The 26,589-nt window shown below is 34.2% G+C and overlaps 1 protein-coding gene across 1 annotated transcript; it reads right to left on the reverse strand.

The window, feature by feature from the left end:
* Positions 1–14,660: 14,660 nt before the first annotated feature.
* Positions 14,661–26,055, reverse strand: LOC139851514 (exocyst complex component SEC10b). The gene is made up of 24 exons (XM_071840590.1): positions 25,854–26,055; positions 24,830–24,925; positions 24,498–24,728; positions 24,307–24,381; positions 23,931–24,032; positions 23,781–23,831; positions 23,114–23,219; positions 22,320–22,427; positions 21,357–21,448; positions 20,991–21,156; positions 20,830–20,906; positions 20,610–20,708; positions 20,335–20,511; positions 17,882–18,055; positions 17,561–17,614; positions 17,340–17,468; positions 17,097–17,189; positions 16,589–16,735; positions 16,380–16,477; positions 15,901–15,985; positions 15,758–15,816; positions 15,424–15,522; positions 15,175–15,258; positions 14,661–14,961 (listed from the first exon to the last, which is right to left on the reverse strand). Exons 2-24 carry the CDS (start codon positions 24,923–24,925, stop codon positions 14,886–14,888), a joined length of 2,478 nt encoding a protein of 825 aa, XP_071696691.1. The 5' UTR covers positions 25,854–26,055; the 3' UTR covers positions 14,661–14,885.
* Positions 26,056–26,589: the final 534 nt, after the last annotated feature.

Genomic DNA, 26,589 nt, shown 5'->3' on the forward strand with positions numbered 1-26,589 from the left:
ATGAGTCAAGTTTTGGTGTAAGAACACTAATATTGGTGGGTTTAGGGTTGGACGATGAAATTGTTAGTTTGTAAACTAAATTTGTTGATGAAATCACAGTTGACTTGGATTGTTAGTGATTGGGTGTGTAAACTTGCAATTTGGTGTTTTGACTTGAGAATAGGTCAAAATGGATTTTGTGTCAAAATTGTGCAAGTAAGTGTTTTGTTGATTTAAACATTGCGTATAATGTGATATTGGAACCAAATCATTAGTTGATTGTGATTATGGGTGATTTGGGCGAGATTTGACTTAGTCAAAATGGAAGTAAGTGCAAATGGGTCAAAATTGCACTTACGGTGTTTTAGGTATTCGCTAGAGTGTTTAGCTTATTTGTTTGTGAATGACTTAGGTGATTTACATTTGCACGATTAGGAGCTCAAGCGGGATTGGCTCTTTAAGTAACCGAGGTGAGTAGAATATTTATACGTGTATGTATATAATTTGGTTGCTTGCATGCAACGTGGCAAGTGATATCCGTTAGGATTCACTTTTCGTGGGTCACAATTGGGTTGTGAAATATAGTGAGTGATATCCGTATGGATAGCTCTTCATTGGCTATATTTGGTTTGCGTTATGTGGTTGGTGATATCCGGAAGGATTAACTCTTTGTTGGCCACGTTTGGGTTGAGGCATGTGGTGAGTGGTTAACGTATTTGACCTACCGCTCTTCGTCGGCCACATTTGTGTTGGGGTAAGTGGTGAGTGTTATCCGTTAGAATTCACTCTTCGTGGGCCACTTATCGGAGGATGGTAAATGTTTACCGCGCGGTTTCGCTTTTCGTCAGTCATCCTTGTGAATGAGATAAGTGTTAACGTCGGTTACACTTTTCTTCGGCCTCTTGGTGCGTAGTGGTGAGTGGTTAATGTATTTGACCTACCGCTCTTCTTCGGCCACGTACGCATTTCGATGTGTTGGTAAGTGTTAACGTTTCAGTTACACTTTTCGTCGGCCACCATCGAGTCGAATGTCGACATTATGTATATTTGGTTGTGTGAGTTTTATTAGCTTTGTACGGTCGTTTATACTATTATGCGATTTGCTAATGATATGTGTTATTTGTGTAGGTGTATGCATGTGATTGAATTATGTATGTATACGTATAAGTATTGCATTCACTAAGCAATTAGCTTATGTGATGACCCGGATTTTTCCGACTACTTGATTATACTATTTATATGATTTAATAATTTTGACATGATAAGCAATGAATTTTAATAAGTCTTGAACATCCGAAAAGAATTTTATATAAGCAGTTGACCACCCTTTTATTCCTACGATTCACGAACGTCATAACTTGTATTAATTATATATATGTGTATATATACATATATTTAACTTGAAAATATGATAATTAAATATCTCATTGAGTATATTAATAAAGTATTATATATATATTTTCATACTACTAATTTAAAGAGTTTTTGAACAATATATATGTTACTATTTAAACGACGTAATTAACTTAAATTAAAATGTATTTACATACAATGTATTACGAGTGTAAATACATCCTTACAAGTATTGAATACACTTTATAATATACCAATACATATAAAGGATAGCTATACTCGTATTTCCGTTCAATTTCCTCAAGAATTCTACTCGCATTCATACGGTATTTTTTACCCGTAGTATACACAGCTTCTAGAAGTATTTACTATTGGTATATACCAATAGAAATCTGCAATTATTTGTTTAATATGTCATCCATGACCTAATCAATTTAATATGTCATCCATGACTTAATACATTTTAACTTATCTTAGATATTTTCACTAAAAACCAAATTTTCAAGCCTATAAATAAGCACCATTTCTAACTCATTTTTACACACACTTGCAAGAACTCTCTCAAGTTTTGTTCTACTACTTCTTTCCAGCAACTTTACATTCTAAACTTGAGGTAAAAACTCTACTTCAACTCTTGTTCAATTCATATGTTTATAGCTATCTAAATAAGAGTTTATAAACTAGAACATAGTTTAGTTGATTCTAAACTTGTTTGAAAAACTAATTTAATCTTTCTAACTTAACTCTAATAACACTTATTTGTATGTATTATGATGTTATATTAAGTTAATATAAGAACTTATAACTTGTACATATGAAGAACACCTTGAAACTTAACATATATCCTTTAATCTCCATTCGGTAAAAAGCGGGCTGTTTTGGGTTGGGAATTAAAAACCTATCTTAGACTTTGAGTTCGAGGCTAAGACTTTGAAAATATGTTAATATATGTAAATAAGACTTCCAGTATTTTTTTCATGATTTTAGACAAAGTGGAAGTATTTTATCAAAAATCATATATTGGGTGGATGCCGGAATTTTTCCAAATCTGTCCACCAACACAAAAAGAGGGTAAAGCTCTAAAAATTACTACTTGGGATGAACTTTTCGAATTGGTTTTGTAAGATTTACTTCTTAAGGAATCCATAGCAATTTGATTCACTTTAAACGGAGTTGTAATGAATATTTGGTGAGCAAAACAAAATCTGCTAAAATTAACGTTGTATGGACGAAATTTATATTAAAAAACTATATTAACCATATCCTTTTTAACTTTTCCTATATCCTATATATATTTGTGCATGTTATCATTAGTATAACAAAATATTATAATCTTTGTTAATTCCGAGATTGTATATATATAATAATCTTGGTACGTTCCATGACAATACGTGCACAATACGTTTTGATAAATCCTAAGACAATACGTACACAATACGTCTTAGTTAATTCTAAGACAATAAGTAAACAATACGTCTCTGGATTGATGCAAGACAATACGTACATAATACGTCGTGGGGTAATTCTAAGATTATATATATATATATATATATATATATATATATATATATATATATATATATATATATATATATATATATATATACCGATTAATGGACTTTTCGAACTATTTTGGACTACCAACATAAAATGTTAAAAATTATTATATAAGTATTCTATGAACTTATTTTTTTTTTCTTTTCATAAGTCGTATTATTATCTGAATCATCATTATTATTATAGGTTCGTGAATCCAAGGACGACGGCCATATTTTTAATAAGTTGAAAACTTATTATTAATATACTTTTACTACCGTGAGTATATAGTCCCATTTTTAAACTCTACAAATATTTTGGGATGAGAATACATGCATTTTATGTTTTACGCCATGGACACAAGTACTTAAAATATATTCTACGTTGAGTTGTACCACCTTGCATATCTTCCCTAATAGCTTGGTAACTAATATTTACATGTTGTAAGAACATGTAAGCGCGAATCCTATTGATAGATCTATCGGGTTTGACAACCCCAACCGGACTAGTCGCTCTAGTATCGTAAACGGTTGCATAGTACTTCGTTTTTACTACACTTGGTACAGTGTAGGGAGATTTCATAATAAAGGGAATATGCCACATTAATGGTTAAGTATGGTTACCGAAGCGCTCAACAACTTATAGAATATCTTTATTGAAATATTTGTAACTATGAAATCTTGTGGTCTATATTTATATCGATGCTAGCTTTAAACCTATATATCTCACCAACCTTTGTGTTGACTGTTTAAGCATGTTTATTCTCAGATCCTTAAGAAAGTCTTCCGCTGTCGCATTATCTGAGCAAGCTTTGCATGGAGTCTCATGCTTTTGTTTAAAAGAGGGTTGCATTCAATAAAACTTTGGTCATGTATTATATTCGATTGTTATGTCACCTTTGTAATATTTGAAAATCGATGTATCATGGGGATTATTTTGTAAATAATCGCTCATATGTTTGAAACTCGTATTATGTATAATAAAGGTGTGCTTTTTATGAAATGAATGCAATATTTTCTAAAACGTATTATATAGAGGTCAAATACCTCGCTATGGGACCAATGAATAATGTACTGCGTTTATAGTAATATGGACGGGTCGTTTCTATTGGCATCAGAGCAGAGGTCTTAGCGAACCAGAAATTGCATTAGTGTGTCTGACCGGTATTTGTTAGGATGCATTAGTGAGTCTGGACTTTGACCAAACTTGTTTTTGAAAACCATCGCTTATCATTTTTGGTCAAAAATTGAATATTATAACATATAAATATTATGTGATATATTTCTAATGTGGTAGTTAATGTGTGATAGATGTCTACTTCTAGCACCAATCTCATTATCACATTCAGCGACTTCGAAGAGGAATCTCCAGCAAATGTACCAATCATTGACTTATCTGATAACCACGATGACTCAAAGAAAGATGTATCAATCATCTATATAACTGATGACGATGATGACCTAGAGTGGGATTCATTTTGGGAAGATTCACAAATTCCAGAAGAACCAGAAGTGAAAGAACCTGAAAACGATCCGGAGACGGACGAGGAAGTCAAAGAAATTTCTATACAAGATTGGAATAACGCAACAAGGGATGTTAAACTTCCTATTGTAGTAGGGCTTGAGAACCGACCCCTTTTACCACCAAACCACCCTTACCATATAAATCTACCTGATAATCCCACCAAGATACCAAGTACCTCCAACCCACGACCAACAACAAAATACACTGTGCGTCTATCCCTCATTCCACCTAAACAAATTGATTCACCAACAACTAAAAGGCCCCATCGTTTTTGAATCACCTCCCGCTATGATAACATTTCACGTCATGTATAATTTTATGTAGTGTGCTTTATTTTATCCTACATATGTATTATGTAAAATATACCTATGTGAAATACTGGTATTGTATTGCTATATCATGAATAGGCGTGAAATAATTATGTGATTTTACTTTAAATTTTTCATAATAGAATATTATCTAGATTGTAGTAGTTAATTTTTGTACTAAGCTATTAAGTATGAACTTTAACGGGTAGGTAATACCCTAGAAATAATTATAAAATGCTAATAAGAAGAAAATGCTTTTATAATAATTGGTTCATATTATTAATATGCCATGATGTACCATTAATTACTCACTACATCTATAATATTCTATGTGATTAATTATCTTATATGTTTATTGAAGAAACATGGCTCGATTAAACCGAATGACGGAACAAGAAATTGAGGAGCTTATCAACCAACGCGTAAACGACCGTATGCTTTGGGTCGAATCGGCAAGAGCATCAGCAAATAACACCAACCCTCATGTTGGATGCACATATTAAGCATTTCAAGGTTGCAAACATTCATCATTCAGCGGAACAGAAGGACCAGTCGGTTTAACCCGATGGTTCGAAAAGCTCTAGTCCGTATTTAAAATCAGTGGTTGTGCGGAAGGGGATAGGATAAAGTATGCTTCATGCACATTACAGGATGGTGCATTACAGGATGGTGCACTTGTAGGGGGCGATGAAGCATATGATACTCCTTGGGAGGAGTTGAAAAATATGCTAATCAATGAATACTGCCCAAGGAATGAGGTTAGAAAAATGGAAGCCGAGTTACGAAATCTAAAAGTTGTCGGAACCGAACTTACCAACTATAACAGGCGATTCATGGAATTAGCCTTGTTATGTCCTGAATTGGTACCAACGGAAGAGCGAAAGATTGAATTGTACAAAGATGGTCTGCCAAAGAACATCAAGGCCAATGTTACAGCATCCAAACCCAAGACAATTCATGAAGCTATAACCATGGCAAACGAGCTAATGGATCAGATCATCCTGGATAAGAACGCATCAAATACCGATGTCAAGGTATCGGATAACAAAAGAAAGTGGGATGGAAACCGTGATCGAGGTCACCAACAACAATCTCTCAAGAAACAGGAAACCACGCAAGGTACGGGTAGTGGTTCAAGTTCAGGTTACAAAGGACGAAATCCCTTATGTAACAGATGCCACAAACATCACACTGATTTTTGTAATGTGGTGTGCAACAAATGTAATCGAAGGGGTCATATTGCTGAAAATTGTTGGGTTCCCATTACAAATACAAATGGCACCAAGACTCATGCCACCAATGCAAATAGAACTGCCTTGGCTACTGTTACTTGTTACGGGTGTGGGAAACAGGGTCATATTAAGAGCCAGTGCCAGAATCCAGAGAAGAATAACGGACCTGCACGGGGAAGAGCATTTGTTATTAATGCTAGAGAGGCGTGTGAAGACCCGGAGCTTGTTACGGGTACGTTTACCATTAATGACTTATCTGCATCTATTATATTTGATACTGGTGCCGATAGAAGTTACATGTGTAGAGACTTTTATGCTAAATTGAATTGTTGATCATTACCTCTAGATGCTAATTACATGATTGAGTTAGCTAATGGTAAACTAATTAAAGCCGATAAAATTTGCCGTGATTGTAAAATAAATTTTGCCGGAGAAACGTTTAAAATTGATTTGATACCCGTAGAATTAGGAAGTTTTGATGTAATAATCGGCATAGACTGGATGTCCAAAATAGGAGCTGAAGTTGTGTGTGCCAAGAAGGCAATTCGCATTCCCCGTAAGGATAAAACGGAAGTAATGATTTATGGAGAGAAGGGTAACTCAAAGCTAAAACTCATTAGCTGCATGAAAGTCCAAAAGTGCTTGAAGAAAGGGTGCTATTCTATCCTAGCACATGTTAATAAAGTCGAAACGAAAGAAAAAGGAGAAGAGCATCAATGACGTACATGTGGCAAGAGATTTTCCTAAAGTCTTTCCGGAAGAGTTGCCAGGATTACCTCCATTTAGATCTATAGAATTTCAAATAGATCTAGTACCAGGAGCTTCACCAGTGGTTCGTGCTCCATACAGACTTGCACCGTCTGAGATGAAAGAGTTACAAAGCCAGTTACAAGAATTACTGGACCGTGGATTCATTCGACCGAGCACTTCACCGTGGGGAGCTCCGATTTTATTCGTCAAGAAGAAAGATGGATCCTTTCGAATGTGTATAGATTATCGCGAATTAAACAAGTTAACTATCAAGAATCGGTACCCATTACCGAGAATTGATGACTTGTTTGATCAGCTGCAAGGATCACGTGTTTACTCCAAAATTGATCTAAGATCGGGTTATCATCAGTTGCGTGTCAAAGAAGAAGATATTCCGAAAACCGCATTTCGGACACGCTACGGTCATTATGAATTTTTAGTCATGCCGTTCGGGCTGACAAATGCACCAGCTGTATTCATGGACCTCATGAATCGGGTATGCAGTCCGTATTTGGATAAGTTTGTTATAGTCTTTATTGATGACATTCTTATTTATTCTAAGAATGAAGCAGAACATGAACAACATTTAAGGTTGGTGCTGAAACTGTTAAAGAAAGAACAGTTATATGCAAAGTTTTTCAAGTGCACCTTTTGGCTGAAGGAAGTACAGTTCCTTGGTCACATTGTCAGCAGTGAAGGAATTCAGGTTGATCCAGCCAAGATTGAAACCATTGAAAAGTGGGAGACCCCAAAGACTCCAACGCAAATACGCCAATTTTTGGGTCTTGCTGGCTATTACAGAAGGTTTATTCAAGATTTTTTCCGGATAGCCAAACCATTAACAGCATTAACACACAAAGGGAAAAAGTATGAATGGACTTCTGAGCAGGAAGCCGCATTTCAATTATTGAAGAAGAAGTTGACTACATCGCCTATTCTATCGTTACCTGAAGGGAACGATGATTTTGTAATTTATTATGACGCTTCGCGACAAGGTTTTGGTTGTGTCCTCATGCAACGAAAGAAGGTTATTGCATATGCATCCCGACAACTGAAGATTCATGAACAAAATTATACGACTCATGATCTAGAATTGGGAGCAGTGGTGTTTGCATTAAAGATTTAGAGACACTACTTGTACGGGGTTAAATGTACTGTGTATACCGATCATAAAAGCCTTCAACATATCTTCAACCAAAAACAACTGAACATGAGGCAACGTAGGTGGGTCGAGCTGATAAACGACTATGATTGTGAAATTCGATATCATCCCGGGAAAGCAAATGTAGTAGAAGATGATTTAAGCAGGAAGGAAAGAGAGCCGATTCGAGTATGAGCAATGAATATGAAGATTCGTACGAACCTCACTACCCAAATTAAGGAGGCTCAACAAGGAGCTCTTTCTGAAGAAAATTTTGGAAATGAGATGCTTAAAGGGTTAGATAAACAGCTTGTTACACGGGAGGATGGAACCCGATACTTCGCTGGACTCATTTGGGTACCGAAGTTTAAAGGGTTAAGAAAATTGATTTTAGATGAGGCACATAAGACGAGATACTCGATACATCCCGGAGCTGGAAAGATGTATCAAGATCCTAAAGCACACTTTTGGTGGCCAAATTTGAAAGCTAATATTGCAACGTACATCGGAGAATGTTTGACTTGCTCCAAAGTCAAGGTGGAACATCAGAAACCGTCAGGTCTGCTTCAACAACCAGAAATCCCGGAATGGAAATGGGAATGTATTACTATGGATTTCATCACGAAGCTACCAAAGACTGCATGGGGTTACGACACCATTTGGGTAATTGTAGATCGTCTCACCAAATCTGCACATTTCCTGCCTATGAAGGAAATGGATAAGATGGAGAAATTGGTACGATTATACATGAAGGAAGTTGTTTCAAGACATGGAGTACCTATCTCCATTATATCCGATCGCGACAGTCGGTTTACGTCAAGGTTTTGGCAATCACTACATGAAGCTCTAGGGACTCATCTGGATATGAGCATTGCATATCATCCTCAGACCGATGGGCAAAGTGAAAGGACCATTCAGACTCTTGAAGACATGCTTAGAGCATGTGTGATCGATTTCGGAAACGGATGGGATAAATATTTACCATTGGCAGAATTCTCGTATAACAACAGTTATCATACGAGTATTAATGATGCACCATTCGAAGCACTTTATGGAAGAAAGTGCAGATCCCCTATCTGTTGGAACGAAGTAGGTGACAGACAACTGACTAGTCCCGAGATCATACAGGAGACTACTGATAAGATTGTGCAAATCAAGGAGAGATTGAAGACCGCCCAAAGTCGTCAAAAGAGCTATGCTGATGTTCGAAGGAAGCCGTTAGAATTTCAGGTTGATGACATGGTTATGTTAAAGGTGTCACCTTGAAAAGGTGTGATACGCTTTGGTAAGAGGGGTAAATTCAACCCAAGATACGTAGGACCATTCAAGATCATCGAACGTATTGGACCGGTGGCTTATCGACTTAAGCTACCACAACAACTTGCTGGAGTACACAATACATTTCACGTCTCGAACCTAAGGAAATGCCTTGCAAAAGAAGACCTCACTGTTCCTCTTTAAGAAATCCAAATCGACGAGAAACTGCATTTTATAGAAGAGCCTGTCGAAATCATGGACCGTGAAGTCAAACAGCTCAAGCAAAGCAACATACCTATAGTTAGGGTTCGTTGGAATGCTCGAAGAGGTCCCGAGTTCACTTGGGAAAGAGAGGACCAGATGAAACAGAAGTATCCACATCTGTTTACAAACACCGCCCATTAAATAGGTACTACTTCAAATTTCGGGACGAAATTTCTTTAACGGGTAGGTACTGTGATGACCCGGATTTTTCCGACTACTTGATTATACTATTTATATGATTTAATAATTTCGACATGATAAGCAATGAATTTTAATAAGTCTTGAACCTCCGGAAAGAATTTTATATAAGCAGTTGACCACCTTTTTATTCCTACGATTCACGAACGTCATAACTTGTATTAATTATATATATGTGTATATATACATATATTTAACTTGAAAATATGATAATTAAATATCTCATTAAGTATATTAATAAAGTATTATATATATATTTTCATACTACTAATTTAAAGAGTTTTTGAACAATGTATATGTTACTATTTAAACGACGTAATTAACTTAAATTAAAATGTATTTACATACAATGTATTACGAGTGTAAATACATCCTTACAAGTATTTAATACACTTTATAATATACCAATACATATAAAGGATAGCTATACTCGTATTTCCGTTCAATTTTCTCAAGAATTCTACTCACATTCATACGGTATTTTTTACCCGTATTATACACAGCTTCTAGAAGTATTTACTATTGGTATATACCAATAGAAATCTGAAATTATTTGTGTAATATGTCATCCATGACCTAATCAATTTAATATGTCATCCATGACTTAATACATTTTAACTTATCTTAGATATTTTCACTAAAACCCAAATTTTCAAGCCTATAAATAAGCACCATTTCTAACTCATTTTTACATACACTTGCAAGAACTCTCTCAAGTTATGTTCTACTACTTCTTTCCAGTAACTTTACATTCTAAACTTGAGGTAAAAACTCTACTTCAACTCTTGTTCAATTCATATGTTTATAGATATCTATATAAGAGTTTATAAACTAGAACATAGTTTAGTTGATTCTAAACTTGTTTGAAAAACTAATTTAATCTTTCTAACTTAACTCTAATAACACTTATTTATATGTATTATGATGTTATATTAAGTTAATATAAGAACTTATAACTTGTACATATGAAGAACACCTTGAAACTTAACATATATCCTTTAATCTCCATTCGGTAAAAAGCGGGCTGTTTTGGGTTGGGAATTAAAAACCTATCTTAGACTTTGAGTTCGAGGTTAAGACTTTGAAAATATGTTAATATATGTAAATAAGACTTCCAGTATTTTTTTCATGATTTTAGACAAAGTGGAAGTATTTTATCAAAAATCATATATTGGGTGGATGCCGGGATTTTTCCAAATCTGTCCACCAACACAAAAAGAGGGTAAAGCTCTAAAAATTACTACTTGGGATGAACTTTTTGAATTGGTTTTGTAAGATTTACTTCTTAAGGAATCTATAGCAATTCGATTCACTTTAAACGGAGTTGTAATGAATATTTGGCGAGCAAAACAAAATCTGCTAAAATTAACGTTGTATGGACGAAATTTATATTATAAAACTATATTAACCATATCCTTGTTAACTTTTCCTATATCCTATATATATTTGTACATGTTATCATTAGTATAACAAAATATTATAATCTTGGTTAATTCCGAGATTGTATATATATAATAATCTTGGTACGTTTCATGACAATACGTGCACAATACGTTTTGATAAATCCTAAGACAATACGTACACAATACGTCTTAGTTAATTCTAAGACAATAATTATACAATACGTCTCTGGATTGATGCAAGACAATACATACACAATACGCCGTGGGGCAATTCTAAGATTATATATATATACCGATTAATGGACTTTTCGAACTATTTTGGACTACCAACATAAAATGTTAAAAATTATTATATAAGTATTCTATGAACTTGTTTTTTTTTTTTTTTTTTCATATGTCGTATTATTATCTGAATCATTATTATTATTATAGGTTCGTGAATCCAAGGACGACGGCCCTATTTTTAATAAGTTGAAAACTTATTATTAATATACTTTTACTACCGTGAGTATATAGTCCCATTTTTAAACTCTACAAATATTTTGCGATGAGAATACATGCATTTTATGTTTTACGCCATGGACACAAGTACTTAAAATATATTCTACGTTGAGTTATACCACCTTGCATATCTTCCCTAATAGCGTGGTAACTAATATTTACATGTTGTAAGAACATGTAAACGCGAATCCTATTGATAGATCTATCGGGTTTGACAACCCCAACCGGGCTAGTCGCTCTAGTATCGTAAACGGTTGCATAGTACTTCGTTTTTACTACACTTGGTACAGTGTAGGGAGATTTCATAATAAAGGGAATATGCCACATTAATGGTTAAGTATGGTTACCGAAGCGCTCAACAACTTATAGAATATCTTTATTGAAATATTTGTAACTATGAAATCTTGTGGTCTATATTTATATCGATGCTAGCTTTAAACCTATATATCTCACCAACCTTTGTGTTGACTGTTTAAGCATGTTTATTCTCAGGTCCTTAAGAAAGTCTTCCGTTGTCGCATTATCTGAGCAAGCTTTGCATGGAGTCTCATGCTTTTGTTTAAAAGAGGGTTGCATTCAATAAAACTTTGGTCATGTATTATATTCGACTGTTATGTCACCTTTGTAATATTTGAAAATTGATGTATCATGGGATTATTTTGTAAATAATCGCCCATATGTTTGAAACTCGTATTATGTATAATAAAGGTGTGCTTTTTATGAAACGAATGCAATATTTTCTAAAACGTATTATATAGAGGTCAAATAACTCGCTATGGGACCAATGAATAACGTACTGCGTTTATAGTAATATGGACGGGTCGTTTCAGCTTACCCTCTCGTTGTTTATATTTTTAGGTTCGGAAGCGGACGTGGCAAGGGTATTCTCGGGATTTAGATGATTTCCCTTTTGTTGTTTGCTTGGATTACTTTTGGATTCGACCTATGATTGGGTAGTTTATCCCGAAACATCATGCTCGTAGTTGTTTGGAATTTAAACTCAATGGGTCGAAAATACTACTTTTAAGATGTAAACGGGTATACATGGTCCCGGGGTTTTGAAACTTATATTGTTGTCTTAATATAACTAAAATTATGTATTACGACGTTTTAATTTACGTTTTGGGATGAATGTATTTGTTATGATATATAAAATGGGGGAAACTTGTGCAATTTAAAAGAAAAGAGAATTGTTGAACTGCGCGAGCCGCATCGCGGGTGGTTTTAGCCACGACGTGGTTGGAAGGTTAAATGGTGACAAAATCTTCGTATTGGGGTTGGGCGCGCCGCGGCTCTTAGCCGCGTAGCTGCAATTGCTGAAACAGTTTTTCTGTTTTACTTAAAAAAAAATGTGTACGTTAACGGTTGGTTATCGGATTGGGTCGTTATATATATATATATATAGGTTGGTTATCGGATTGGGTCGTTATATATATATATATATATATATATATATATATATATATATATATATATATATATATATATATATATATATATATATATATATATATATATATATGTATGTATGTATGTATGTATGTATGTATGTATGTATGTATGTATGTACTTTCATCTCACACTTTCAATACACATTCAAACTTCATTCTACAAACACACACAAAAAACCACTTTTTTTTATCTCACTCTAAATTTATATTTAATATGGAAGGTGAAATCGAGTACGATTCGAATTTTGAATTGCTTAACGATGTTATAGCAGTAATCCAAATTTGTTACTCTTAAACCTTGTAAGCTTGGAGGATGATTAAGAAAAAGCGGAGTGTTCTATAACGCCAAATATTTCACATAGGCATTTAAATAGAAATCGTAAAGAAACGGCCGAACGATTACGGAATGACTATTTTTCGGAGTCTCCGATATTTCCAGGAGATAACTTTAGAAGACAATACAGAATGAGCTGACCTCTATTTCTTCGTATATGTAATTGTATATTATATTTTTTTCAACGACGATATCGACATCGAATGCTCTCATTTATCACTTACACACACGTTAGGAGGAAACCCAATTTGCGACGATGTTGACAGTACCATCTAAGGTTGGGAAAAACCCCCAGAGGCCTTCCGAAATCGTATTGATGTTGGCAGTACCATCAGTGGCGGATTCAGAAATTTTTTTCGACGGGGGCAAATTTAGTTAAAAAAGTTTGAATTATAAAAAAAATTGTACAAAACATATAAAATGTTAAAATTTGAAATAATAACATAAAACACTAAGGGTTTTAACTTATATGGTGCATGTTTATAAAAAAATAATAAGACCTGCTAAGAGTCTCCGATATTTCCAGGAGATAAATTTAGAAGACAATACAGAATGAGTTGACCTTTATTTCTTCGTATACTATATTTTTCTTGAACGACGATATCGACATCGAATGCTCTCATTTATCACTCACACACGCGTTAGGAGGAAACCCAATTCGCGACGATGTTGGCAGTACCATCGAAGGTTGGGAAAAAACCCCAGAGACATTCCCAAATCGTATTGATGTTGGCAGTAACAATGTACCATCAAATGTTGGAAACTCACTACTTGGAGTGAGAACCGAACCTGGGTTGGTAATACCTCAAGTTGGATCCCACCCCCATAACACTTCATAAGTATTTCGTTTTTTTATCAACGACAAGATGCTACCGGAAAACTTGGCTTTAATATTTATCAATAATGAACATCTATTGTACGTTAATTGGCGTATGGTTGTGCACCCGGCCTGTTGATGAATATTTACATATGGGACAACAAACGTCGTATGGTTGTTTGAATAATTTTTGTAAATGTATTTTTCATCTATTATCACACGAGTATTTGCGAAAATCAAAATACTATGACATCCAACGTTTGTATCATTCACATGCTCAGTTGCATGGTTTTTTTGGGATGCTCGGTAGCATCAACTGTAAGAATTGGACATGAAAAAATTGTCTATACACGCGGGATGAACATGGACACCCATCTATAATGCTTGAAGCTGTTGCATCCTATAATATGTGGATTTGACAAGCTTATTTGGTATTTGGTATTGAATATTGGTGACGAAGACACTTGTTTGTTATAGTATTGTTATTTGTTAACCTGATCATGGCTTGACAAGCCCGATCATTGGTTACCAGATGAGCGTAATTTTTGTTCAAATATGGCGTACAGCAATTTCACTCAAGAAACATGTATTTAATCTTACCTTTTATGGCTAAACAATTAAAATCTACAACAATTACATTAACAATTTAGCATCCATGTCATTGAAGTGTACAGAAACAGGAAACACACAAAATTAATGGGATATAAACAATGCACAAAATCTGGCTGTTTGTTCACAACAACAACAACAAAAAAAAAAAAAAAAAAAAAAAAAAAAAAAACACTTATAAGGCTGATCTTTATCTGATTATTAGGCTCGATAATTGCATTTACTGCACTAAGAGCTTGGCCAAAGGGAGCTGAGCTTGGCTGCAAGTTTTGCACTTTTATAGTCCTCTCTAAGCTGAATAAACCTGAACGCGACACAGAAAGATCGTTAAGAAAGTAAGAAACACAAGTACAGGCATCAAAGCACGGATCTGTTTCTTGTTATTAAACTATTTTGTAAAGTGATCATTTCGACCCATTTATCGTTAAACGGGGGTTGATTGGGATCATAATTTGGCTATAACAAGGCAAACGGGCATAAACTTGAACACTTGGCTAAAATATAAACACGCAATTACCTTTGGGCGTCTTTGAGTATGCTTGGCGTGCCTTCAAACAAACTTGACAAACTTTCAGGAGCAACAATAAAGACATTGGCCATGCTGGAAATGGAATTTTTTTTATTATTATTAACAGATTATCACAGTAAATATAAATTTCAAACCACTAAATACATGTAAGCTTACACTAAAAAGTGAATTATAAGGTGCCTTAGAGCACAAGGAAAGTCAGAAAACCAAAAAAGATAAAGAAAGGGTGCAACTTACATGCTTAAAGATTCAAATTTCTCGTCAACTGTTGGAGCATTAAAGCTTCGTACAAAATCCCCATATTCAGTTATGTCACGTTTGAGCCTTAATCCTCCACTAGAAAAAGTGAATATACCAGAGCAGATATGAGCAACCATTTGGTTAATAAGAAGCAAATCACATTTAAAATCCATTTAGGTTAATATAAAAAACGTTCTGCTACAACTTATTATTTGATACGGAGTAATAATTATTTAAAACGCATAATCAATTTTCATAACGTAGATCTGAACACCCCTAAGATATCACCAAAAAGAACACTGAATATGCATTAGATTAGACCAAAGGTTACCTGGGATTAAAAGTGTACTTTTGCCAGTGATTACTTAGTCCTTTGTGCAAGCGGTTCCCCTATATTTTAAACAAAATCATAGAAAAAACTTCATGTATTGAACGGAGTCACGCAAAAAATGACATGAAGAAAATGTGAGGTACCAATTCAGTTAGAAACGCTTGCTTGTTTAGGCCTTCTAGTGCGGTGAACGCTGCCTCAAGCACACGCGAAAGGTATGCCACAACTCTGGAATGAAAACGTATGAACTCACTCAAACCACATGACAAAAAAGTTCTAGCGAAATACCGTAACAAACAAACGTTTTATACAAAGGTTGCAAAAATCGCTACTCGGGGAGTACTCGGTCAGGACTCTTTAAGGAGTACTCAGCAACTCGGGGATTACTTGGATGTTGACCAAGTTTGACTTTGACTGAGTTTTGACAAGTTTTGACCATTCTGACTGATTTTCCGAGAAATCCCGAATGTCGGCCGAGTTTTGACCAATTTTTCTGAGTAATCTCGAGTTTTGGCCGAGTTTGACCGGGTTCGACCGAGTACTCGCCGAGTAATTCCGAGTTCTGCAACAATGATTTTATCAAAAGCCAAGTAAAATCAAACATAATCTGATAAGAGAGAACCTTATGCATGCATTTGTAGGACGATGATCAGGTACAATGCCATCATCTGGTGACTTATAATCAGTAGCTTTTTGTTCAGCTGAAAGTAACCGCTCCACCTGTAAAAAAAGGGATATAAACTCTACATAGAAAACTAGATCATTTTGAAAATTGACTCCAATTATATACTTCACTTCGAATACAAATGAACTCAAAGGTTTAATCACAACCTCGGCCATAACAGTCTCGATGCACTGTTGGAGTCCTTTATAAGCAGCACCCTCGGCACTAGACATAGCCGTTGCCATTTCTTCACATGAAGCAGCATGTGCACCATCCACAGGTAATAGAAGCCTTGAAATCGAGTTAGCAAAGTACTGACAACAACAGCAAACATATAATATTCCCAGTCAATTAAAAAAAAAAAGTCGGACTCTTTAAATTAAAATTGCCACACTGACTAAAGATGGCGATTTTGAATCATTTACGGTTTATACAAGTTGATCAGATTAAGACTTTGTTTCTAATGGGTAAATATATTTTGGAAAATAGTTGAAGCTAAAATGGATCACATTTAGTTTCATTTCAGTAGAATTTATAAGAAAAAGAAAAGGGAGTGTTTGTGAAAAGGAAGTGTTTATACTGAAATTATCATCTTTAGTACTGGCAGGTAAAAGCAGCAAACATAATTCAAATTCAAATAAGAAAATTAAAAAAATAACTAGAAACTCAACATACTTGCTGAACAATAGCCACACTGCTTCCACAACGTTGTACAGCGACCATGAAAGATCTAAAACTGCTTTCACCAGCCGCAGCAGCTGCCTCAGCCTACACGTCAAGGAAAGTTTATCAAGCATGATTATATTATTGTGATATTACTTTATAGTACTTGAATTTTGTATCCGATATGACTAGTTCTTGTGAAAAAAGGCATAGAACAATTTGGTTTATATGTAAAGATATGGATAGAAAGTTTACAGCAGAAGCAGCAGCAGCAGCCACTCTTCGACTAACACTAGTGCCCAACACAAACCTCTCCCGTAGTGCTGCAGCTTCTGTCAGCCCATCTCTAGCTCTTTCCAGTCCTTCGGTTGTATATTGACTGACCTACAGCATAAAAAGGATGAACGGGTAAAACAAAATATATATACATATGATGAAGCCATAGAACTTGCTAAAATATACTCGTACTAACTTACTTGGTCTAGGAGACAAGTGAACACAGTTTTGACGTTGGCTGCTAGATTAGAAGCCTGTACAAAGAAAATTGATTAAAAGTAAGAACCTTCCAGAGTATACAATAGCAGGCAGACATGTTATTCTAGTATGCGAGAACCGGATCTATATTGCGCGCGCACAATAACACGTGCAGATGCACTACAACTTTATATGCCATAAGTCCTCAAAGGCCTTAAAAATATATGGCTTGTAACATGTCCAAGTAATATACCAAAGTTATGGATCCCAAACATGTTGACGTCGATGTGCGTTATAAATTTTATGCATAAAAAATAGTTTACCTGAGGTGAAAACAAAATACATCTTGAAATTGCTTCTTCGTTCCATCGCACAAACTCAGTGACCACTGTAACAGATATCTGCTGGTGAGAAGATGATATTGAAGCACCTTTTGAACGCCCAATAGATCCCGTTGATTCTCCTGATAGCTGGCTCTCCGAAAGCAGTTCCTCCATCTGCATGGCAAATTATATGGTGGATATATATATATATATATATATATATATATATATATATATATATATGTATATGTATGTATATATGTATATATATATATATGTATATATATATATAGGGGCAGGATCAATGGGGAAGTAACCAATCGGGGGAAGCGGGGGAAGCAAAAAAATTTTTTTTTTCGTTTTTTTGAATTTTTTTTTTCAGGCATCAAGATCACACGAAAATATGAACATTTAGAAAAGACACTTCGTGATGAATGTTATTATTTAGGCGGGAAAACGATCGACAAAAATAATATTCAAGATAATATTGATTGTGAAGAATGTTAACGTTTTTTTTTCTTCATGTTTTGAGAAGTAAAATTTAGCCCGATTTAGAGTTTAGGGTTTGGTGTTTTGGGTTTAGTCCCTAAACCCAAAACCCTAAACCGTTCGTGTTAAAAACTCAATCTAAATCCTAAATCTAAACCCTAAATCTAAACCCTAAATTTCTAAACCCTAATATGCAAACCCTATAAACCCTAATATCTAAAACCTCAACATACGCTCGAAAAACACGATAATTGTTATATATTACTTCTTCGAGCGTTTTCCCGCCAAAATAGAAACATTTATCACAAAGTGTCTTTATTAAATGTTCATATTTTCATCCAATCTATAATGTTCGTGAACAAAGTTTTTTCAAAAAACGGAAAAAAAAAAAAAAAAAAAAACATTTTGCTTCCCCCGATTGGTTACTTCCCTCTTGATCCTACCACTATATATATATATATATATATATATATATATATATATATATATATATATATATATATAGTGGTAGGATCAAGGGGAAGTAACCAATCGGGGGGAAGCGGGGGGAAGCAAATTTTTTTTTTTCGTTTTTTGGAAAAACTTTGTTCACGAACATTATAGATTGGATGAAAATATGAACATTTAATAAAGACACTTTGTGATAAATGTTTCTATTTTGGCGGGAAAACGCTCAAAGAAGTAATATATAACAATTATCGTGTTTTTCGAGCGTATGTTGAGGTTTTAGATATTAGGGTTTAGAAATTTAGGGTTTAGATTTAGGATTTAGATTGAGTTTTTAACACGAACGGTTTAGAGTTTAGGGTTTGGTGTTTTGGGTTTATGACTTTATGGAATAAACCCAAAACACCAAACCCTAAACCCTAAACCCTATACTCTAAATCGGGCTAAATTTTACTTCACAAAACATGAAGAAAAAAAACGATAACATTCTTCACGAACAATATTATCTTGAATGTTATTTTTGTAGATCGTTTTCCCGCCAAAATAATAACATTCATCACGAAGTGTCTCTACTAAATGTTCATATTTTCATCCAATCTATAATGTTCGTAAACAAAGATTTTTCAAAAAACGAAAAAAAAAAAAATTGTTTCCCCATGATTGGTTACTTCCCCATTGATCCTGCCCCTAATATATATATATATATATATATATATATATATATATATATATATATATATATATATATATATATATATATATATATAGTGGTAGGATTAAGAGGGAAGTAACCAATCGGGGGGAAGCGGGGGGAAGCAATTTTTTTTTTTTCGTTTTTTGAAAAAAATTTGTTCACGAACATTATAGATTGGATGAAAATAAGAACATTTAGAAAAGACACTTCGTGATGCATGTTATTATTTTGGCGGGAAAACGCTCGAAGAAGTAATATATAACAATTATCGTGTTTTTCGAGCGTATGTTGAGGTTTTAGACATTAGGGTTTAGATATTAGGGTTTATAGGGTTTAGATATTAGGGTTTAGAAATTTAGAGTTTAGGGTTTAGATTTAGGGTTTAGATTGAGTTTTTAACACGAACGGTTTAGAGTTTAGGGTTTAGGGTTTGGTGTTTTGGGTTTATTTATGGAATAAACCCAAAACACCAAACCCTAAACCCTAAACTCTAAATCGGGCTAAATTTTACTTCACAAAACATGAAGAAAAAAAACGTTAACATTCTTCACGAACAATATTATCTTGAATGTTATTTTTGTCGATCGTTTTCCCACCAAAATAATAACATTCATCACGAAGTGTCTTTTCTAAATGTTCTTATTTTCATCCAATCTATAATGTTCGTGAACAAAGTTTTTTCAAAAAACGAAAAAAAAAAAAAATTGCTTCCCCCCGCTTCCCCCGATTGGTTACTTCCCCATTGATCCTGCCCCTATATATATATATATATATAGAGAGAGAGAGAGAGAGAGATGAAATATGTGTGTATCTCAGAACAAACCTTTGCTTTGTAAAGTTGTTTTAAAGAAGCTTGCTCATACTCAATATACATATCTTTGTGATCAAGAAATAGAGATTCTGTCAGGCCTTCAATATCCAAGTCACCGCATCCAACACTGCGTAAATCTTTCGCAAGTTCCTGTGTCTTCTCATAACCCACTGCTAGCATTCTTAGGTACTGAGACCACATTCATTGCAAAAAAGAAAATTAATATTAAACCAAACCAAACGGGCCTTAATTTAAACAAGCAAATGCACCCGAGTCATTAAACTTACTAGCAAGAGACCACCTTCACCCATTGGAGGTGGATGTACTAAAGACGGTTTCACCAACAGCTTCTCTAAAAGTTTAGGAACTCTGTCTTCCATTACTCTCTGTTACAGTAATATAATGTCAGTTATAAAACTATAATCTTACTAACATACGAGCAATAATGTTTAAATTATGCCTGCAAAAATATCTAAGCAAGAAAACTGAGAGGTTTTTTGTAATTACCTGTACCAATATCGACATCACGTCATTTGGAGAAGGGAAAACAGCTGTGATGGTAGCAGCTTCTTTTCGAACAGTATCTGCAAGTAATTTATGAAGTACGGTTACAATAGATGTTCAGATTTGTATATAAATACTGGTTAGAGTGTTGGAAACATTCATACCGGTTATATCTTTGTACAAAGACGAAAGTGCACGGGACACACTACTAGGACTTGGTAGGGAATCCTGGTCACCAAGAACCAATCGGGTGTCGGCATTCATAACTTCCACATCAAACATCGGCCGTAAACCCACGTAATGTTGCATGGCACTAGTTCCTCTGTTAAACTGGATACAGCAGATATGGTAAGCCTAACTCTCAATTTTATTTGTAATAACAACCCAAATGAAATTATTAACATTTTGATTAAATATTGAAATTCAAAAAAGTTGTGACTTGAGTAGCTTCTAGAAACTTTGCTAATTGTGGGACCTATCTTTTACTAAAAAACATTTCCAAATAGTTTGTCAAACAAAGTGTAAATTACCTGAGATAGGATTTTTGCACACTCTGCCATAGTAGACAATTCTCTTTTCTGAGATGCAGCATCAAACCGAGATAACAATCTATTCTCCAGTTCTGAAAAAATACAGACCAAAATCGCACTTCATTTTCAGTAATGCAAACATAGATCCTTTTTTTTTTTTTTTTTTTTTTTTTGTCATATAATGACTCCCTCTGTCCCTTAGCAAGTCTCCGTTTTTATTTTCAGATCGTCCCATAAAAGCATCTTGGAATGATAAAATTTATTTTATCAAATAGTTCTTTCACTTGCGTAAAGCCATAAGCTCTAGTTGAAATTATTTAACAGTCACAAAACCTTAAATGTAGACCAAGAACTCATATTGCTTCTTTTTCGACAAAACATACAGTATCGACACTTTATTTGGTTTTTAAAACTCTAATCCACATATATCCAATTTTCAGAATCGAAATGCTAATATATAGACAAGAATGTAAAGTTGTTCAAACACAAATTCAAAAAGTATACTTCCTCTGATGCTTGGTCTCAGTTTCTAATGTGGTTGGCTGGTTGGAATAACTTTAGCATGCTATAAAATGAAACATTGAAAATATCCACTTGGACATTAAATAAATAAACCATATTTGACTTTACTTGCCAGTGGTTAATTTTCTTTAGCTTCAATCATCAATGAAACTAGTTAGGTTAAAATATTTTTTAGTGAATATGACCTTAAAATTGTACCTATGTATATAATAATATTATTGAATGTCGGTTTAAAATTAAAATTCAAAAGTTTATTGAATGGACGAGTAGCTTTTACCGGCACAGTGAAAAAAAATTGTAAGTGCTGTTAGCCAGGGTCGAATGCAAATCTCAATAGCATCACAAACTGTGAGTGTTAGATGTGAGGGTAGATTTCGGTCATTGTTCGCATTAATGAACACAGAAAAACTGAAATTAAGAAGTCATTTATGATTTACTTACCATTGCAGTATTCTTGCAGGTTGCCAACAGCAACCTCCAATCCTCTACTAGCAGTTGCATTCTGCATAGTAACACCCTGTCTTCCAATATCATCTTCCGCAATTGAACCTGAAAAATGAAATAAGTAGAAGATCTTACCTTACATAAAGATTTTGCTACCAAAAAGAATGTCAAATTTCTGCTTACGTGTAAGGTGGCAAAATGGGTAAACAGTTACAGCTCATAATGTGTATTTTAAATGCATATTAAAACATGTCGGACCAGTTGGAGTTGTCCCGCAACCCACTTTCCTATTAACTTTAAATTTACATGAATCAGCAATTTGGTAAATTTGTAACAAAAACAATGTAAAGATAAAATTTTTGGAAATATTTAACCATTCAACCTATGTGAGCTGTAAAAGGTAAAAGGTAGAAGGTTTTCCCTATACGGGCTACCCGGGAGGGCGAGTAATCCGACCCCATACTCTGCTGTAGGCAGCCCAGTACGAATACTCCCTGGTTGTTTCCAACCATCCCTGGACACCACTAAATATTCGTCCTAGACAGGATTCGAACCTAAGACATCTTGCAAAGAACTCAGAGCCCTAACCACTGGGCTATCTAGTGACGGTTCGAGTTGTTAACATTATCTAGGTTATTAAGTTCTACCATTTGACATGTTTGGGGTATAACCCCCAACCCAACCCATCACCCATGTACCTATTAGCGGGTCATATTGCTTTCATTAACTACAAGATAGGCAATATTGAAACAACTACATAAACGTTAAATACTTATAAGCAATGTACTTACGTAATTTCTGTGCGATAGCAGCGGCCTCAGCTACACGGCTGTCATCAGAAAATAAAGGAGATAGTTCCATCAGGTCGCCAGGGCTGCTGTTGAATTCCATTAGGTACTACAGCATTAATCAGTTGGGTGTTAGAATATTGCAAGAACAATTAACAATCGTTTGAAATTCATATTAGGGTTAAAGCATTCGCCTACTTTCACTTTGTTCCAATGTAGGCTATATACCCCCAAAAAAATACGAGTGTAGGTCACATGCTTTCAAAAAGTGTGCTAATATGAACGCAATGAACTTGTAAACCGAATAAACAAAAAACAAGCTGACGTGACGTCTATGTGGAGGATGACATTGGTGATACATCGGAACAAATCATTTTTTTATATAGCCTACATCGGAACAAAAATGAAAGTATATGACCTATTTGTAGCCATATAATATAAAATTAAAAAAAAAATGCTAAATAATTGATTTTGCCGGTTCAGCAGGTAACCGGTCACCAATAACCTACATTAGAACACTTTTTTAAATGTATGTCACCTACACTGGTATTTTATTGGGTATATAGCATACATTGGAACAAAAGTGAAAGTATAAGGCGTATTTATAACTTTAACCCTTCATATTATTAATGCATTTTACATAATTGTTAGTTGCATCCTCTCAAAGTACCTTTATGAGCTCCATCGTCTGGCTAGCAGTTTCTCTCTGTGAATCTGCACTCTGAAAAAAAAAAGAACACGGAGATTAAAACGAGAAACAAACAACATTCATGAACTACGAGTATACGTATTTAATCAAATGATACTACTTGAAGTTTACCTGCAAATGATCCCCGATTTTAGCAGCCGTCTGTCCAACACTAGATATACGTGAGTCTAATCTTGCAAAACTATCAAACAAGCCATCCACACCTTTTTCGAGCTGAAAACGGAAATTATTTATGATCAGATTAATGGAGTATTTGATACGAAGCACAGGTCCAAATAGACAAAGGGATGTGACCAAGTAGTAACAATTCAGTAAACATTTACGTGTTAACGTGTACGTGGATAAATATCTAATAAAAAAAATTAGCTATATCATAACATTTCTGGTTGTGTCAAATACTTTCATAACTTCTTAAAAAATATAGCATAATTACTGAGATAAAAAAAAAATAATAATAAAAGAAGAAGAGAATGAATGCATGATTTACCTCACCAAGTGTCTTCCTATGTTTAGAGTCTTGTGAAGCAACATCTTTTTTAAGATTAGATAGTCTTCCGTCAATCTTCAACACACATAAAAACATGAAAGATGAAGATATTGATCAGTGAACATGCAAAACAGAATAAAACTAGCGGTACTAATAATACAAATGGATGACTATTATCATTCGACATATACCTGTGTCCGGAGTTCAACTAACTGTGAACATGAATTCTTAAAAACTGACAACAAAGAGTCAACTTCAGGAAACAGGGGATTTGATTGAACTTGTGTTGACCTTCCATTTGACAAAGAGTCATGCCCATTAATATTATTATTTAGTTCTAATGAGTCAGCGTCTTCTTCTTGAAAAGATGGTAACAGCTCATCTACTAAGTTTCCGAATAATGCATCGAATGAGAAGTCACCCTTCGTAAAACAATTTGAACAGGCATCATTAGCATTGAGTACAACAAACCCTAAACACTCACACACATAATACCAAACACCAAAAAGAGATAAAGATTCACCTTGAAGTCTTCTATATCTAAAACAAGCGGCTGAGAGCTGAAAGATTCAGAACTTGATATTTTGTTACTTTTTATTCCATCCCTAATCTCTTTCATCTAAAACATAGAAAGACGCATACACCAATTAGGTATTCAAAACTTTATCACGAAAAACATAACATTGACATAGCAATGAACATAATAGATGTGGACTAGCACGTCAGTACCTAGGAGGTTAAACTACATAAAGAAAATTTTTAACCATACAAGTATAAAAACTTCAGCAACACTAAATATTATAATTCAATTGTAAAACTAACACCCAATTTACCTCCGCTTCAATCATTCATCTTATGGATCTAATTAGTCACAAACCTACTCGTCTATCTCCAGTTTAAACTAAATGCAGATCATTATAAACTACACAAAAACCTCAATGAGCACACAAACAGCATTGTGAAAGCAGTTTGATGAACCCTAAATAAAAGCATTAACCAGATCATCATACATAATCCTAAAAGTTCATACTACTAAATGAAATTCTTTATAAATCTCAAAATATACGACCATAGCATGAATATGAGATGTAGTTACAGAAAAAATGGCACAAATGACATAAATTTTTATCATAAAGTTACAACCAGATCATAAAAAACACACATACAGCATTACCTAAAGCAGTTTAACCGCTGATTCCCTCTACCAGTAAAGCAGATTAACCAAACCTAATTGAAAGTTATAACCAGATCATAAAAATATAATACTGGTATACAAACTTATGCAAATCTCTATGTTACATACATCCATAGCTCCAATCTGAAATGCAATTACGAAAAGAAAAAAAAAACTCGATTGATCTCAATTTCGATTAATGATTTACAGTAATTTCAAGTTAGTAGATCTCATTAGTCGTAAAGTTAATTCTACATTTCGAATTCAAACTAAACACAATCATTGACGGTTAATTAACAGAATAACTCAAGCAGAAACTTAAAAAATGAAAACAATTAAAATCAAACGAGAAGAGTATGTGGATATGATTAACCTCGTTAGAGATCAAACGTGCACGGATTTCTGATTTTGATCTTATTGTAAGAATTCGTTGTATAATTGTTTGTGTTGTTGAGTTGAGAAAATTATTAGATCGAAGGAAACGGATTGAGAAGAGAAGACGGAGGCTGACCGCGAAGACTACAATGAAGAATGTGGTGCTGACCGTAATTACTTTGCTGCCCTTCTGGACCGGCTGGCGACCCGGCCCTAACTTGTTCGTATTTTTTTTTTCTCTCTATTTTCATTTAAATGTTTTTTGTTTTTTATTATATTACTATTACTACTAGGATAGGATGCCAAATGGATCGAATATGTATCGAATGATGTCATATTCACATTCATATCCATTTAATTTTTGTCCATCCATATTTATATTCATTTAATTTCAGTTCATCCGTTCATATCCATATCCGATGGATTAAGCGGATTAATGGATATCCGTTGGATATCAAATGAAATGTTATCTAACGACGATTTTATTAATTCAATATAGTTTATAACAAATGTAAATATTTAATCTTTATGTTTTTGATTTGTTACACATGTTTTGATTCTAATTTATCGCCGATTGTGAATTTAATTGAGCAAAATACGTTATAATATAAGTAAATATACATTTAAAGTTTAAATTAATCTAAATATGTAACTTTGAATTTTGTTTGTAACAATTTAATAATTGTGACTATCACGACCCTTATTTTCGTTACTAATTCAAGAATATGTAGGTT

Source organism: Rutidosis leptorrhynchoides, chromosome 6, assembly GCF_046630445.1.
Source record: "Rutidosis leptorrhynchoides isolate AG116_Rl617_1_P2 chromosome 6, CSIRO_AGI_Rlap_v1, whole genome shotgun sequence".
NCBI classification, from domain to species: Eukaryota; Viridiplantae; Streptophyta; class Magnoliopsida; order Asterales; family Asteraceae; genus Rutidosis; species Rutidosis leptorrhynchoides.